This window comes from Lottia gigantea (assembly GCF_000327385.1).
Source record: "Lottia gigantea unplaced genomic scaffold LOTGIsca_4, whole genome shotgun sequence".
Taxonomy (NCBI): domain Eukaryota; kingdom Metazoa; phylum Mollusca; class Gastropoda; family Lottiidae; genus Lottia; species Lottia gigantea.
The window spans coordinates 1,483,705-1,502,493 of NW_008709379.1; the positions used below are offsets into that span (position 1 = coordinate 1,483,705).

The 18,789-nt window shown below is 33.6% G+C and overlaps 1 protein-coding gene across 1 annotated transcript; it reads left to right on the plus strand.

The window, feature by feature from the left end:
- Positions 1-10,934: 10,934 nt before the first annotated feature.
- On the plus strand, positions 10,935-14,062 carry LOTGIDRAFT_153652 (hypothetical protein; the record flags this gene model as incomplete). The annotated part of the gene is made up of 3 exons (XM_009059675.1): positions 10,935-11,160; positions 11,220-11,373; positions 14,029-14,062. 3 exons carry the CDS (start codon positions 10,935-10,937, stop codon positions 14,060-14,062), a joined length of 414 nt encoding a protein of 137 aa, XP_009057923.1.
- Positions 14,063-18,789: the final 4,727 nt, after the last annotated feature.

Consider the following 18,789-nt stretch of genomic DNA (forward strand, 5'->3'; position numbering starts at 1 on the left):
GGTTAGAAGAAAAAGGGGCGTCCTTAAGATTTTTTTCATATCATAATTAACGTGGTCAGGAGTGAATAAATACCCAAGACATTCAGCAGATCGAGGTCCCTGCATAAGCGCAAGATTACCTGATTAACTTTTAAGTCGCTCGATATTTATTTTTATAACTCTCTGTTTATATTTCTATACTGATTATTTATATATAGTTATGTAAAGTTTCAAATTATATTTATATATTTACATGCATATATAGTTTTATATTTGCTAAATACCTTTTATAATTCTATTCAACTATGTATTGTATATATATTTGATATGTAATCTTCACCTTTGGAGGAATAAAACAGTTTAATAATAATGATATAGCTTTCAAAATCCTGTCGAATCGGACTAGATAATAATTTTGAACAACTGTATTATGTATGGATCCTACCCATGTTCACGCAGTCAGATCAACGAAAAGGCAATCGCATTTTTCCAGTTTTTATCATTGTCGTTCTTTTATAAATGCCGAGTTTTTAAATTGAGAAAATTAGAAATGTAAAAGCTATTTAGAGAATTTTGAATTGACATTATCTATTAATTATATAGATAGAAGGTTGGTTTTATCTCGTTCCTAACACTTTTATATCATTACACACAAAAACTTCCTCGCCGTTAAATTTACTGTTTTTAACTCAACATTTTAAAGTGTATTACGAGGCAGGTTGGATTTTTTGAATCGATATTTGAAAATTCGGTTGTGTTTAGAGGGAAAGAGGGCTTATTTTAAGGGAGAAATAACAACTTGTGGACTTGGAGTATAGTATAGTATACTTAATTGTGTTGTAAGTCAAATGTAAAATGTCCAATGACACATGTTTCAAGTGAAAACCGAGGATCTTAGATTGTCTTTTATTTGATGAATATGAAAAAAAAATTATTTGAAAATACAATTTACAGAGGTGAATTTTAAGACCGAAAAGTTGGTCATTTCACATTTCTGGACCCGAAGACGACATTTTAAAATTAGTAAAATGAGAGTAACAATTCAATTCTGAGCTCACTGTAGTGGTCATAATGAGAGAGCCAAATGGACGCCATCTGCGCTAATTACATATTTGATATGGAGAGATTGAAATCCCCTGTTAAAATCTGGGTGAATGAAGATGGTTGATAATGGACATTTTAATGAATTTTAGAGTAATGTAATCGTTGGTAGATCACAATCAAATCAAATCGTTACCTTCTAGAAAGGTCATGACAAAAACAAACGTTAAATTTTAATGAAATTTCTGTGGAGATTAAAGATACTGTAAACTTGATATTGCATGGGAATTAAAATGGGTATAATCGTTATTATAATACTAGCAATAATTGTGTGTGATACTTTAATTAGTGTTCCGACGTGACGGCAATATTAATTCAATGGTACGTTTTTATTTGAATTGTAGTAGAATCAGAAGTCGGATTTTAATTCTGTTAAGCCGCGAATAGAGGAGTTATGGAGATGCTAACGAAAATAGACGCGAACACCATTCGTCTCTTCTTTTTTTCTACTGTATCGATAATCCCAAACCGGATATCGTACCTAATCTATTCGCACCTCGTCTATTCGCACCTTTTGAATTTTATCAGCTGGTTAAGCAAAAATTTAGATGAAGACATCTCTTTCCGCGATAACAGTGGAGTTTAATGCTGTCTTTGGTCTCTGTGGTTATAGGAAATTAATAGTGCTGGCACGACGATATAACGGTGAATCGATGTATCGATTGTTAATTTTTATCCCATAACCCCGTATTCGCGATATGTATCGTGACCCTTGTATCGCAATACGTATCGTATCGTGACATGATTGGCGATACACAGCACTAGAAATTAATATAAGAGATTATATCAAAATGTGTTATTGACTTTTACAAAGGAATATAGGAATGTCGAGTTGACCTTTGAAGAGTGTGGTATTCGATGTTCTTTAAGGTCAGCATACCCTGTCTCGCTGTCTACGAGCAGCAGGTGGTTATAGTTTATAGTAGTGAGAATCCATAGAGCAGTTTTACAGATCCCACCAGTGGCGTTTCTAGGAAACGTTTCTATTAGTTCGAAACGCTACTGGAACCAGCCATGCATTACTGTAATGATCTATACGATATAATTCATGTTATTTCAAAATCTCATTCGTCTGAACTGGGCTTGAATGTAAATAATCAAATATATTTTTAAAAAGTTAACTACGTTATAAACTAATTAAAGGGTTGGAAAGTTTAAATAAATTTAACTTACATCATTTTTTACATTAAAAAAACTTCAAAAATTATTTAAATGTTATTTTTAAAGAGTTCTGAAGTTATATAAATATCGAATGACCAAATTATACCGACTCCAAGTTGATCAAAAGTTCACGTTTGTTGACATGAAATAATTTGCATATTTAAAACTAGGTAGAAAAAAGACTGCATTCTCTTTGAAATAGGAGCCTAGAGTGGGAATTTGTAAGTTGTAGACTCCATCGTACTGAAGCTTTTCAACATGTTTTAACGACTTTTACAACTTTGTTTGTCAAATTGACTTTTCTTTCAGAGATTCCATTTGACAGTTTCAGCAGTTTAAGTACACCAATGGGTATACGACCTTGATATTTGTCATGATTGACTCACTAGTCATTCTTCAATTTACGGATGTAGGGTCCTGATTTCAAACCCTAAACTCTCGGCAAATTTCGCTTATTCCATACTTCACGGCGTTGGACATCACTCGCCAACCCCACCGACTGATTATACACCCTACCTACTCCAGAGCACATCATAGCGAACGAGCTCCATCCTCCACGAGAGCACGAGATTGCGATTATGCTACTGTATATATTATCTAACTAAACAACTGGGAATGTGGTTGTTGACTGAATACTCGTGTCTCAGTCGGTGTCTAAGCTACTGATCTTGTTTATTGATATAAGGGTAATTTAATAAAGCTTTCAATGTTTGTTTAAGAATTAGGCTACTTTACTGAATAATGTTTAAACATTCTTAAACATAGCTTGTTAGATTATGTATCGCCCTACCGTCAATCGTACAGGCCAAATATCACTGACTGGATTAATCCGATATATTCTCATTCGGTTATATTTTAGCATGGCGTCTTAATCCGAAATTTTCTAACTAAAGGAAGTTTGCAAATGAAATTAAATGAAATAGAGTTTAACGCCCCACTTTTAATACAGGAAATATATTCAGATAGTATTTTCAACTTTCCCGATTTTTCAGAAGAAAGGTGTTTTTCGATATGTTGTTCTTCACTGTATCGTTTTAATGGGGTGGAGTGGAGGATATATAATTATACATAATGTCTGGATGCTTACTGAACCTTACTGCTGTGTGCAATGAGATAACTTTTAATCAATGTGTGGTTTGGAGTAGATGTGTGTATTTAATAATTAGATCGAGCGAAGGAACGACAAGTTTTCAGGACCAATTGTCCCCATCAGCCTATCAAATACCATGGAAATACGCCTTTTTAGATTACCTGCTACCATTTAACAACTGGGGCAGTTGGAATGAAGATAAAGGATGACTTATTCAAGGACACCAGACACTTTTTTGACGACTAATGTATGATAATAACCCACGCTCTTTATTTTGCTATAGTGTACATAATAATGAATTCGTGACCTCGAGAAATTTATTAATATTTAAAGATCAAAAACAACTTCTAAGATAATACATAAAACTTGTCTGGCAATAACAAACCACAGTTTAAAATAACAACTTAAAAACATGGTTACAACTTGTTATACAGCTTTTTACAACTCGACTTCAAAACATATATCTATTATTCTAGAACATTACTTGTACAGTGACAAATGAATCAAATGGGATGGCTCTCTTTTAGTAGCGTTAGTTCAGTTAAACCAACGGATGGGTATTTTTTTCTAAACAATCTGATAATTCAAGAGAATTCAAGGCAAATTTCTGGAAAGCGATGCAAAAGTAGCTTAACTATTAATAGCTAAGTGTCTAAATGACCATGTCAAGGCTGTCGTATCATATCCCTCTTTTTCACACTGCAATATTTTCTGGAGAAGTCTAGGTATGCGTGTGATAGTTCGATGACCTTGAATAACACATCTTCACTTGTTATCCCAATCGACCCAGATGTTAATGGGTACGGATAATCCGGGAAAGATCAATGCCAAGAGGTTTGGCTAAGGACCAGCTTGGATCCTTAACTGTGAACTTAAGCTGCTATCCTTGTAAAATATAGTTGTTTTTTCTCTTTTTCTTTCTTGGTGATGTAGTGGCACCCTGCATGCTGTTCCATGTATTCTTGAACCACTGCGATGCAGGCAGTAATACTTCACCTCACTTCTGTACCCAGATTTTCTACCTCTAGATGGGATTAATGAACACAGAATGCAATGAATGAAGGTCGGCAATCTACCAAAATATAAGATATCGGTTAAGGTTTAAAGTTATCCCCTGCCCTGCCTTTATGCAATTCATTATACGATTAAGACATTATGGTAATTAAGAGACTAATTAATACTAATTAGATCTATTATGTATAATTAAACAGTAATATACTTTATAGATTGACATTTACAATTTTATCTGCATTCCATGTTATCATTAATTGTACAGTAATATTTCGCCTTTCTTAATATCTTTAATAAACAAATCTAGAGCATTTAAGTAAGGTTTCGGTGCATATTTTGGCCACAGACTGGTTACGGTACGTGAAAGACCATATAGTGTACAGATGCTTTCTCCATATAGATATGATTGAACCCAATATATTTTAATTTTATTTATACGTCCTTGGCACTATATTGGAAATCGAACAACAATTTCCTGATGATATGTTTTAAATCAGAAACACTGTTGAACAACATTTCTCTCATATTTTTCACTTAAAGATGGGTTTCCTTATTTTTTAGTGTCAAATTAAGCAAATTATTCGATTAACTGGTGTTTCTACTTACTGTTATTGCATATAACTAAGAGTTTTAACCAATCATAAATTCCCATGTATGTAAAGTTCGAATAACCCCAAAAATACTTTTTGACCTTTCGTGATCGGTCACTCATTTGGAATTTTGCCGGTAATTCTTTTTATTTAGCCAATTATGAATTAATTATGGACATGTGAGACAAACTGGTATTTTTCCAAGTCATTAGAACATAAGCTCTTCTTTCTATTCATATAATATAAGTATTGTTTCAACAATTATACATTTCAAGTTTTAATGTGTATCAAACGTTTAACTTTCATGATCCAGATCATGTCAAAGACGAGTTGACAGGACGTGACGTCATGGAATGCATTTAATACGAGGCGCAGACGACACGGTAAATTTCAAAATAGCAAAGGAATTTGACGTCAGGTTTACACTTGAAAGATCAGAAGTATCCAAAGCTAAGGTTACATTTTCTTGCATCAATCAAACAAATATTTTGACTGGTGAAATTTGGCGAATAAACAGCATTATTTGCTTGGTGATGTTTGATGTTTTGAGGCGACTACTCGTGGTATTTTAAGGCTGGATTTCGGTGTTTGATGTCTATTATATAAGTAAATGAGTTTGTGTATGTCAAATTGCCTTGTCTTTGTGTAATATTTATACTGGTAAATTAACCATGTCGATAAACATGGCGGTTTTAATTGAAGATCTCATACCGTACAAATGACTTAATAGATATAAGAATGTCATATACTATCATCTGTATTGTATTAAATGTCTTGTTTTACAAAACTTTCATGATAGTGATTTCACCGACTGTATGAAGCTTTTTTATTTCGGTTTTGCTTATTTGTCAAAAAAAAAAATAATAGCCGATGCTATGCAGTGTACACCGAGGGAAACTTTACCAGGATAGCAGCATTAGCCTCCTCTATTTTTTATGTCAAACAACATCTCAGATAATCCAAAAATAGTTCAAATTATACACAATTGGATAAACATTTCTGTCTGAAAGTTGTGCCTAACGGCAATTGCATAAGTTACCCATTAAAGAGTGAACATTCAGTATAGGTATATCTTTTTTATTGATCAGAAGAACTATTATGGGTGTAAAATGAATGGTTAATTAAATGAATATTCACAAATAACACGCACACTGTCAAAGAAGTTCACAAAGGCAATATAAAAATTAAAATTCTTTAAAAAGGAATGTATAATTATGATCTAATTAAATAACATGTTCTGGTTTTCAACAACAGTCGATTCTTGCTGGGGAAATACAATCTGGCTACAGAGCTAACTTCATGCTGAGCTAATAATCTGGCTATACATAATGATGCATGCTGGGATATTATCAGAGTAATTCTGGGTATATTATAAATATTTATCTCCATCCCGTTGAGTTACATTCTGTTTTTCTTCAAATAATATTGGCTAATAATAATAGAGACTTTCAGCAGAGCGTTCTCTTCTACTCTGTTTGTTTGGTCGTTGTGTGCTGTGTTGTTGTCCTCATTAATCAAATCAGCAGCAGAAAATAAACACGTAAAACTCTATTTCATTTCATTTCTTTGCCTCAGTTGAGTTGGTGAATAGTCAGGATCACAACGTCAGCACTAGTGCACCAAATTAACCCTTTAAAAGATATTGTCGTCTAGATATTTGTTTTCCACGCAGATAGAGCTCAAGGTGCAAGACATTATTATATAAGAAGTTAAATAGCATCTATAATGACATCGCTATCGTTCTAAGCCTCAAAAGACCGACTAAGAATGTCGACAACCCTGGTCCTAGAATTCGTAGTTGAAGGAGGATACACTACACAGTTCTGACGTCATAAGTTATGAGTATAATACGAATACGTGTACTAACAATTGAACGACATTCTCAAAGCCCCTAAATTTTAAACGAGCGATAGACCGTCTTTGACTAGAAACACAAATATTACAAAACTCTCCACGATATTTTAAAACAGTTTAACAATCGTCATAAACATCCCGCTGACTTTGAGTTATTGCTTTATGAGCATAGTACGACATTTGTGGGGAGCAGAGCAGACGCAAAAGAATGATAATGATACTTTTTATCACAATGTAACCTTCATTATCACAAGGGAAAACTGCTTATAGAAGATTAGAAATAACAGGGACATAGTTCTGAATTCTGTATAAGCTACTAACCCTGTAGGTCACCTGATTATTACTTTAAATTGTTAGAATTTATAGCTATACAAATTGATACAGATGATTGCATTCGATAAAATTCTTATAGAACCTAACCAACTTTTAGCAATTGAGAGTACGTTATATAGACACAGCTTTATGGAACAACAATCACTGGTAAAAGTTTGATGAAAGTTTCGACGTGTTTACCCCGTCATCCTCAGGCACATGAGGACGACGGGGGAAACACGTCGAAACGTTGCATAAAACTTTAACCAGTGATTGTTGTTCCATAAAGCTTTGTCTATATATAACCAACTTTATCAGCCAATGAGCATTAGCTAAATTATCTAGTAAGTGGCTCACGTAATTGTCAACAATTTTACAATCACGTGACATTCGACTAGCGTTAAATTCTCTTAAAAAGTTAGATCCAATTTAGATCATATTAAGTAATTATTTAGTGATGAAGAACTGAGCATTGTGGCTTCGTTAAATTTTTACCAGATTGTTTGGATATATATATGTAGCGAAATTCGTTATTATACTGTTGATACTAATAAAAGCCAGTGATAATAAGCTGCCCCACCCCTACTGTGTTATTATAGCAATATTTTACATCATAAACCTGAATATTATAGTATATATTATCATAAACAGTGGGGAATATCTAAAACATAAAATATATAACAATAAACTCCACTGTTAGAATAACAGAATGTTGACTTATTGAAGCTTTACCGGTACACAGATCACCACAGGGACAAATCGTGAAATTTCTTACTGTTACTAAAAATGTCAAACGGTCAATGGTCAAAGTTCTGCTTTACATATTCAGATTTTGCTCTGCATAAAATAGCACAAGTGGCCGAATGAGTATAGTGCAACAGGGATACGACTTATTTAGATGTTTTATTTTCAAAGACCAATCCGGTTTTTTGCATAATGGACAGGATTAAAATAGTTGTAAAACCTGATAGACATTAGGTCGTGGTCGGCACATGGATGAATCTACCTTCTTTTTTTGCTCAAAGTCTCTTAAGTTTGACTGTTACCAAAGTCAACGACCAACAATTTTAACTGTTAACAATTTCTGTAAGAAAACTGCTTGATATGAAAAAAGAAGCTTTGATGGAAACCTTGACCCATGAGATCATCGTCCCCAATTTTTAAATGTTTCCTTCAATTAAAACAATTAGGACACATTTGGACAGACTATTTACAAATCAAGATCAGAATCGCCAAAAATTAGTTAGTGGATTTGGTATCGTATTCCACTGTTTAGTGATAACATTGACAAGTGTAAATTTGATTAATGGAAAACTGCAGTGACTTTGTCCAGATGCCGTCTCGTGTCCCGTCTCAATTTCAGATCAATTTGGTCAGCTTCCTGGTTTTGGGATAAAATTCCACAGGTTCACACTGTAAATAATCAATGTCAATTTTTAGTCATTAGACACCCAATAACAGGTGATTGCAATGTTTAGTCTGGTACTGGATACACCAGTCTATTAACGTAGATAAGATCACCAAGTAAATCAATCCGCCAATAATAATTAATTATTTAAACTCCAGACAAAACTTACACCTCACTTATTTTGTCTGGTTCTAATGTAATTGGAGGAAGGTTGTAGCCTAGTTGGTTAGAGTAGGCTACATATACAGTTACGTCATGTTTATAGCTGGAAACTTCAGCACAATTTGAATCTTACGTTTATTTCTTTATTTCTTACATGGAGATAACTGTGTTCTGAAAACATATTCCAAACCTTGACGAACTCCAATTGAACCCACGTGTAATTGAGACCAAGACAGATCTCGTCAAAAACCATGAAAATCGACAAAATAAACACCACATTCCCCCAGTTTCATTCCAGAGCTGTAATCATGTGTAAATATATTTTATTTCATTCAAACATATCATTTCACACCGTTTCATAAAAAACATCTTTTAATTATCACTAAGAAACACAAAGTACTTGGTGGGTTCTCTCTATTCATCATTTGGTTATTTCATTAATCGGTAGCGTAATCGGCGTTGCCCACCTTCATTATTCCAATCGGTGCACAAATAAACCATCATCCCGTGCAGATAGGTCTGAATTTAGAAAGTATCACAGTACAATCAGTTTGTTATCAATTTACAATATTCGTCTTATATTAACAGTTGAAATCCACGATGCTTTCAGAGTGTGCTTATAAACTCTCTCATAATAAACGTATGCTTTTTGTTTTCAAATTAACTCATTCTTTGTTGCTAAAAGTACTTCAAGGTTTGCCAATTCTGTGCAAGTCGAGGAGTATGTACTTCCGGAATAACAGTCCCGTATTTAGAATATCACTGTAATTTGATACGTTGATTTTTATGATTCATTTTGAAATTTGTGGACGTGTAGCTCGAAAGTACCCGTATTTGTCCGATCGACTTCTGGTATAATAGCCATAGGGTCTTGAAATCATGTGGGTGTAATTACCAGAAAACGAATACATTGCAACAGCTTTGGTCCTTTTTTAATATTCTTTAAGATACTTCCTTCCGGTCAAGAAACACTTTGATATGAGAAGTTTATTACCAGTTGTGTTTTAGTCACAATACTACAATTAAGTCAAGTTTGGTAAAATAACCTCATTAATTTTGTCTGTTGAATAGTCTTCAATGATTACGGTATATAATGGCCATGTGATTATGTGTTGTTTTAAATCGCCATCCTTTTGATTATTGTACGATGGAACGGCCCGTAAAATTACCAGGACGGAGTAAATACTATTATGGTAGTTTTTCAGATGGTCAATATTGTTGCCAGGGCTTGACAGTCACAGTAATATGACAAAATTATTGGTCTGATACTGGATTGTAATCTGTCCCGTCTCAAAATTCAAAAGATTTGAATACGGGTATGATTTAATTGGCGAATAAAGATTGAGTGATACACGTGGTAATGTTTGTATATCTGGTAAAGTAATTTGTCGAGTGAAATGAAGCGATGTAGTGTTATGTTTTAGGGTGCATGTAAAACAGTTCTTACTACATCTACAAGTATCATTCTAGCCAAATATTTTATTTTATTCTCTTGCCAGATGTTTACGTCGGGGATCATCTTTTACAATATTTCTCTTCATTGTGCATCTGTTAGTAACTGTTTTACTTGAAGTATGTATTGACTCTTCTTGACATACGTCCTACTTTAAAGTTTAGATTTATTTTTTTGAGTTTGCTGTAATTGTAGACAAATGAAACTTAATTAAAGGATAATTACGTTATTCTTTAGGCATGGGGGAAATATTGTCAAGGCAACGGATTTGATTAGTTTACCCTCTTTCGATTTAAAAACTGTCGATGGAACATCCACAATCTAGCACACTAGACCTTAGTTAATTATTCCAAACAACTATGACAAACGTTTTTTCCACGAAAGTCAGAAACATAGTGATGAACCCGGGTGTTTAGTTTTAAAATAGATTAATTCGACCTTTTGTTTATAATGCTCTATAAGATTCTAGATATGTAAAGACAAACACATACTTTTTTTGTAGCACCAGATGTGTACATCTAAATGAAACTTAAGGCAAAATTGTCAACAGTTGTCACACGGAGCAGTGTATAATCCTTCTCACCTGTTTCTCCTAAAATAAATGAACACTAAATGAATCGCTTTGTGTTGTGCATCCATTCTCATTATCCAAGCATGGCTCTCAAAGAATGTGGTGTCCATCACAAAAGTTAACCCTGAATGAAGTATTTTGCGATTGCGAGTAGCATATAACTGCAATATACATTTCAGTTGCATGCGTCTTTACCCATCTGGATCATCTTAACCTCTCAGCATAGTTCTGGTTTCTCTATAATGGTGATTGTAGTTCCAGATACACTGACAATAGGAGGTTTCATAGTCTATGGTTTTCTATTCCACGTTCTCACAAGATTCAATGATAAAATAGCGTCCCACCCAGGCTGGATAAATGAATGGGCAATTAGAAATCCCATGCAGTCGGTTGGTTCCTTGACATTACGTTTTAAAATATGTAAAAAGAGTAAAACACACGAATTAGTAAGCAGATTTACGAGCAAACGTATGTCTAATTTATTTTCCCTTTACTTTATATTCATAAAACATTCTTTTCATTTTCAGTGATTCCAGGAGTGAGAGGTGACTGTCCACACGATGTCACGGCGCAGGCGTACGGATGTTTTACGTCATACAGTAGTCACTTACAGAATATGCAAGCCAGCAGACGACAGTTGTGTTGTGGAGTGGACGTAGAAACTCTCAGGGCCTTTTGTAGGTGAGTTATCCTCCTTTCTTAAGTTGGCAGTCTGCTGTGAAAATGACATGCTTTTGCTCACTGCCCTATTCTGTTTACAGATCCACTTCCCTGTCTACTATTTCATCCGTATTTGAAACGAGTAATCAACATTAATCCAGTTTCAATATATAGGCTACTCAGTTACAATGAGATGACCTATCCAAAATGGCAATCCGTAATTCCTAATGGCCTTTGCCGACAAAATCCATAAGGAGCATAATGACTTTCGTGGGATATTTCAAGAATGAACAGAAACAGAAAATATAGATTACATAGCCTTATAAAGAGCATTTCAACTACGCAAGAAATTAGCAATATATGGGTCATGAAGACAATACCAAGCGTGCATTACACGCATGCCGTATCATTCATTAGAATCTAGAATGTAACCGAATAGATATATAATCTCTATCTATCTATATCCTCTATCATTCAATAATTCACTGTAAATCTTTAACATCAGAAGAACATTAGAAGGACAGGAGGGCAATATTTTTCCTACTGAAGTTGAATGTAATGTAATGCGTGTACAGTAAAGAGCATGTCTTATCAGTCATAAGAATCTAGAATGTAAGAGAATATATATATAATGGAAGCTGTACAGTATGTGTTATATCTATCCTCTATTATTCCATAACTCACTGGAACTTTAATAATAGAAGATTACATTAAGATAAAACCAATAAACATGTGGTCTGAACATCAAACGATCTGCAATACAACATGCTTTTTATGGATATAAACAAAAAACCATCACATATGTTCTTATTGATTTTTTATTTGATAAATATTATATATTCACCATGTGTAATGACAGATAACCTGGTTGCAGAAATTGACTTCCAGAATGTCGTCAAATCCGTTGGTGGGTCAATACACTATGTAATAATGCCAGACAAACATAACGTCTTTGATTCTATCATCTCTTTCAGCGATAATGCCGCTTATTTTGCACGCCTAAGCTGGTACGATAACGGATCAATTTTCACTTTGTTAAAATCTGTTATGGGTCTGTTTGACCTTCCTAACTTACCCAGCTGGTGCCAGGCAGGCAGGGTGCAGATGGCGTCCACTCTCTTGTAGATATTTCATTCAACTTAAATCCAAAATATAATAGGACAATAATGCTTTATGATAACTGAAATTAAATATGAAATGTAATAGAGCTGACCCACATGGACAATAATACAAAAGCGAATACCATGAAAACTTGACAGTAATCCACGTATTCGTTAAACCCAAAAATTGCGAAAGTCATCAGCAACATACAGTACACAAACACACCTAAATATTCATTAGGTTTCGCAGCCAAAGCTAAGGCATAGAGTTAAATTCAAAATTTATCATTCAAGTTTTCACCCATAATTTTTATCCGGAAAATTTTGTTAAAAAAGTTGCCGTATTTCAAACCTAAGTTTCTTGCCTAGATGGCATTAAGTTTAATTGTAATCGATGGTAAAGCAGTTTAAAGATAAGGTATCAATCCACATCTGTGTCAAGGATTAGGATAAATTGACACAGATGGTTATAAATGATTTCCTATCGTGTTTTTAAATTAAAATCAATTTTAATTACTGTTCTTATTACTAAGATATTTCAATTTTGAGATCAGCAGACTGGTCAACAGCATGCCGGTAGACTGTGGGATTAGTCTAATATTCCAAGGTCTGTCTGTGGGGAAATTTCATATTAAAATGCAGATCAATTTTTCGATTCTTTTTATAATTCCAAAATTTGTACGACGACATTTATAGTGTTAAGATACCGGTACTCAAATCCAAAAAAAACAGTGAAACGGGATCTTACATGCTTCTGCCCCTGGTTGATGAAGTGTGTAATGAGGGATAATTTCTCACGACCATTGACCTACTCCTTTTTAACTTCCAACTAACGAAGTATTGCCATGGTTCAACCGAATACATTTATCACTTCTTCATCAGTCAGTTAGTTCGGCACAATAGTCTGGAAAGACACACACACACACACGCACCCTCCCGCACAAAAATATAACAAAGCCAGTAGCTCACCATTTCAAACGGTCATTTGATTCATCACTCAATTAACTGTCATTTTGTACTGTTGTGACTTGTCGCCATTACACACAATTTAATGTACTCTTATCCCAGAAAGCAATTTTATGATTTCCGGTTGTCGTAAACCTGCCGACATCCACTTAGAAATTTTGATTGTCTAATAAAGGAATTGTTTATTAGCTCTTTGAAAAGGAGACGGCGTCCTAATGGATAGGTATCAATTTGTTCCGTTTGAAATGTGTGGAATTTGTCATCTATCCTCATTTGAAAGGTCCCTAATCAAAATCTTGCGTGTCAGAAGCGGAACATGTGCGCTAAATGTTAACGTTGAAAATGATCAAAGGGTAGGCTTATTAAAAATAATCCGGTCGCCCTATTTAGTATCGTAGCATATTTAGCATATAAATGCGATACTTCAAAATTCCGGGAGTCTCGCAGTCAACATCCGGTAGTATCGCAATCAAGTTCCTGTATTATTTTTGTCAACTTCCGGTTATCTAAAAGCTTGTTTTTGTATTCTGTGTGATGAGAAAATAGCGGTTATAATTGATATAAAATAAATGAAGTGAATTCAGATAATTATTTTGTTTATCATTTTCAGTTCAATAGATCGATTACTCGATTCGATTGATTGATTTTTTTATAGCGTCCCGCTTGACAAGATCGTTATGAAAATGGGTAGCTCTGAGAGACACAAGATTTGCTACAAAGTCAGACACTTAACACTGTTTAATATGATATAAATAAATTTGTAAATTGGTTTGACATACTTCTAAAACTATTTTATTGTATACAATACATTTGTTAGAATTATTTATGTGTCTGGAACGAAAATATCGAAATAGTCTGAGAATAATTCCTGAAATTGTCATATTTTCTGAAAATGTTTCCAGAGTGTCTGAGAATGGGAATTTATGAAATTCAAAATAAACACAATTATATGTTTATTGGCTCTTAAAGGGGTGTATTCTTCTAAATATATACCTAATTTTGATATATTTTTTGAAACCATATATAACTGGACACAATTATATAGGTAACAATTACTTTATCCATATAGTCCAGTTATATACCCAATTACTAAATGCCACAAAAAGAGCGTCTAGGAAACCAATGTTACTATAATAGGCCTATAATATCAGTTCTAATGTGAAAACAAGTTTGAAGTTTGAAATTTTGACAGAACTATAATATCGTTGCAATTCCTTTTCATTATTATAACATGTTTCATATCATTTATATAAAGATTCAGTTCTTTCAGACGTTAATGTAGATAGTTCCGAGATGCCGAGAAGTACTACGGCGTGTAGATCCAGTTCTATAAGATTAAAGGTTGATACTCCTTTAAACTAGTTTAAAATATGGCATCCATATACACCATGTAATTCAAAATATGTAGAAATTATCGTGGATATGACAGACCGTCACTCAACTTTATAATTTACAATTTTCGATTTCTGACATTAAAATAATACATACAAACGTCTGTTCTTAACATGATAAAATATACGCCTTTATTAAATTCTTTTGTTTGACAGGGAGGGGCCTTTATATGAGCCATATAATCCTCTGCCTTTGATAAGATTCGCTTGATTCTCGGTACATGTATTATTATCCTCTGCGTGGAACATAGACTTCTTCGATCCTAAAGGGTGTCCATGTCATCCTTGAGACTTTTTTCAACTAAAGTTAGCTACTGGTGACAACTCTCTGAAAATCAATTGCTCGACTAGGTGCAGAACTGAGCTCAACGATGACTGAAAATCTCAATTGATACTTGTCTTTGAGCGGAGAAGCGGAGAAGCTAACCTTTTCTGCGACCATTCAGCTACATTATTTGTAAATGTGAAAATTTTATCGATGTACGTCACCGTTCTCCCCGAGGTCTAAAAATGAACAGAAGCATCTCAAGTGCAAAATATTATTTTGAGACGAAGACACAGGTGCAAGTAAGTTTTGTAAATCGTTATGCACGCTGTGTGATATTAAATGTTCTTTATTTGATTAATTGCATACGCTTTAAAACAAAATTCACCCTTTTCACAAAACAGCAAATTATACTAATAGCAAAACCATGTATTAATAGAAAAAAACTGCAGAACCATATCCCTCTTGGCATGTGTCGTCATGTGTATCAAGCAAAGCAAGGCCATTCATGGAACAGGGATCAGAATACAGCTGAAATCTGTCAAAAACAGTTTAAGATGTAGACCTTACATTTCTTTGGACATAATCGGGTTAACATAGGACGAAGAAGTTCTCAGATTTTTAAAGTGTTCAATTTCTTTATTAAAATGATGAATTGAACTAGCCTACAGTGTAAATTTAGAATAGTTTGTCATCTAAAGATATTAAAGTAAGAAAGATCTTGAGCTTCAAAGAATCCAGTGTCAAAATTGACGACAACAGTATCTGTCAGTTTGTTTCTAAACTTCGTTAAATGAAAACAGATAAGTTTAAAAGATATTTGGATCTGTCTTTATCAGTCTAAGATACCAAAGAACGTTCAATTAAATTGTCACATTTTTACATTTCCTTTTCTCAGATCTACTTTGAAGCTTCACGAAGACAAAAAACGTAAAAGTCTTCAATTTTTTTTTATTTCAAAATCGTTTTTAATGTGTTTTTATGTAAAATAAGTTTGCCTTTTGTTTAACCTGAGCAATGTGTATAGTCGTAATAACCCTAGAGAAAAGAGGAGGAGGAGGGGGGGATTCGATGTTGGTTAAATCAACCGTCTCTCTTGATTAAAGATGAACCTGGTGATGTTTTCCATTCTAAAAACAGATAATTAACATAAAGATCATTTTCGTTTTGAAATAAATCTATTGTCTGTGCTGTAATAAATCATGTTTTAGAAATAATATATTATGTTTCTGTTATTTCACAATGATTATTTTCAAAGAATAACTGAAATTCTTACAGTAATTATGAGCGCCACAAATCAGCAAATGTTTTGTGAAAAAATGAAATTTAATGGCTTAGACTGTGTTACGACTGTTCAGGAATTACATAAATAATTCTTACAGACAAAATCATAATGACATCTTCATTATTTCTGTATGAAAAACTCCCTGAACATTTGAAACGGTTATTGCAAATATAGCGTCTTTATGGCTATTAAAATAACTTTCTTCGCTGCTGCGGCCATCTTGAAAATATGTGTGTATCCGAAGAGAGGTAATCTTATAAAGTTTAAATAAATCATCGCCATCTTTGAATCAGGACCATTTTGAAGATCAGCGGCAAGAAATAAACCAAGTACAAACGATCTGCAAAGCTAAATCCAAACTCTAGCCTCAAACAACAAAAAAGTTGTTACTGTATCATCAGAAAAAAGAGTATGCTTATGGTTTAAGAACAATCGATGCTATTCTGCTATTGGGCTTGTCGAATCATTACCCCTATCAAAGATCCCACATAGGTTGGCTAAAGTTGTTGTTACGTTCTAATGAGTGAATGCATTGATAACCCCTCTCAATCCACTTGCGTGTAATTTGAAATTTTGCAACGATTTTTCGCGCTTGAAATTTGTCAGAGCAACAAGATGAGAGAACCAGCTGGTTTTACCAGCCGCCACCCTGAGTATCTCATGGGCTACATTTTATGCCTGCTCCGTACAAAAACAATCTGAAAGGCAGAAATAATAAACAATATGTCCGTGTCATGAAACGATGATTTAAATTTGGCTTGTATTTTATATACTGTTCATTTGTTATTGCTTGGTGCAGATACAAAACGGTAGGGGAGATCTGGGCGTAACGTCCAAATGTTAATTTGATTAAATGAATGTTCATAGCATCAGATTGAAGATAAATTTAATTGTTCATTTTACGAAAATGGAATCTAGTTCTCAAGTTTTGAGGTTGAAGTTGGGAAGGTTTTGGTAGAATCGAAATTGTCACAGAAGACGACATGTAGGGTCTTTCTATTTTAGTACATGGGTTAAAAACAAGCATTCTAGGTCAAAATTTTCCTTGTCAATACACGTGTGCATCAAAAAATTGACAAGATTTGGACGAAGGTTCCAGAAGCCAGATGTAGAGAAGCTTTCATCTTAATCCATTTTTTGAAATATATTTATAAATAATGTTGAATATTGTATTATATAGAGTGTTCTATAATATGAGGTCAATATACCTGCATGTCGACACGCACATGAAATTCAAATGCTAATGACAGTTGAAGTATGTAATGTTTGAAACTAGAAGTATGATGATTCTAACGTACAGTCTGTGAATTGATAGATCACGTCTTTTGCATTATTATAATTCAGTAACATATGTCAATCATAAAAAACACGAGGGGATAAAGTAAAAGAAATATCATTGCCAGGTAAAACATGTCAGGTGAGAATGTACGCCTCATGAAATACTCTTTATAACTGCAAGTTTTATAGGTGAAACATAGTACTTGATGTCTTGTACAGTTATTGTTATTATAAGACTATAGTGGTGAGGTTACCTTATTATATGCAACAGTAAATAATTACAAACATTTTTGTCTTAACGTATCAGGAGTGAGAACGTAGTTCAGTGTTTAAAATTGTGAATTAGTCATTAGATGCGAAATTTGTTTAAAAAAAAAACGGCTGACAGTTTCGATTATACTTTTTAAAAGGTAGAAAAGAGTCTAGACAAATCTCTTTGGGAATCCCCCATTTTAAGAGGTGATAATTTTTTGTAAATCATCTGGTAGTTTGACTGTATTATTTAAGATTAAAAGTAACAAGAGTTTATGGAATTCTCATGTTATAAAAAAAGTTAAACTGGGATTAGAGGTAAAATTTGTTACAAATCAGTTAATAGTTTCGAATGTAACGTTAAAAGAATTAGAAGAGTCCAGTCAAATCCCCTTGGGAATCCCCTATTTTGAAATCTGCATCAGATGTGATATTTGGTGTAAATCAGCTGATAGTTTCGATTGTATTATTTAAAGGTACAGAAGAGTCTAGGGTTTAAAAATGTTGAATCTTTACGTTAGAGCCGAAATTTATTATATAACAGTTTGATAGTTTTGATTGTTTAAAAATGTTGAATCTATACAGTGGAGGCGAAGCTTATTACAAATTAGCTGATAGTTTTGATTGTATTATTTCAAAGGTAAAGAAGACTTTAGGGAAATTCCCTGTTAAATCTATACATTAGAGGCGAAGTTTTTTTTATAAATCAGCTGATAGTTTTGATTGTACTATTTGAAAGGTAGAGGGGAGTCTAGGGAATTCCCCTGTTTTAAGAATAATATGACCAAACATAATTTATCTCTATCAAAATCTTCTTCAATTCTCCAATCAAAACATTCAATAGATTCTTCTTCAATATAAAACATCTGGAACCTATTCTGGTACTTTTTATTCCGTAGA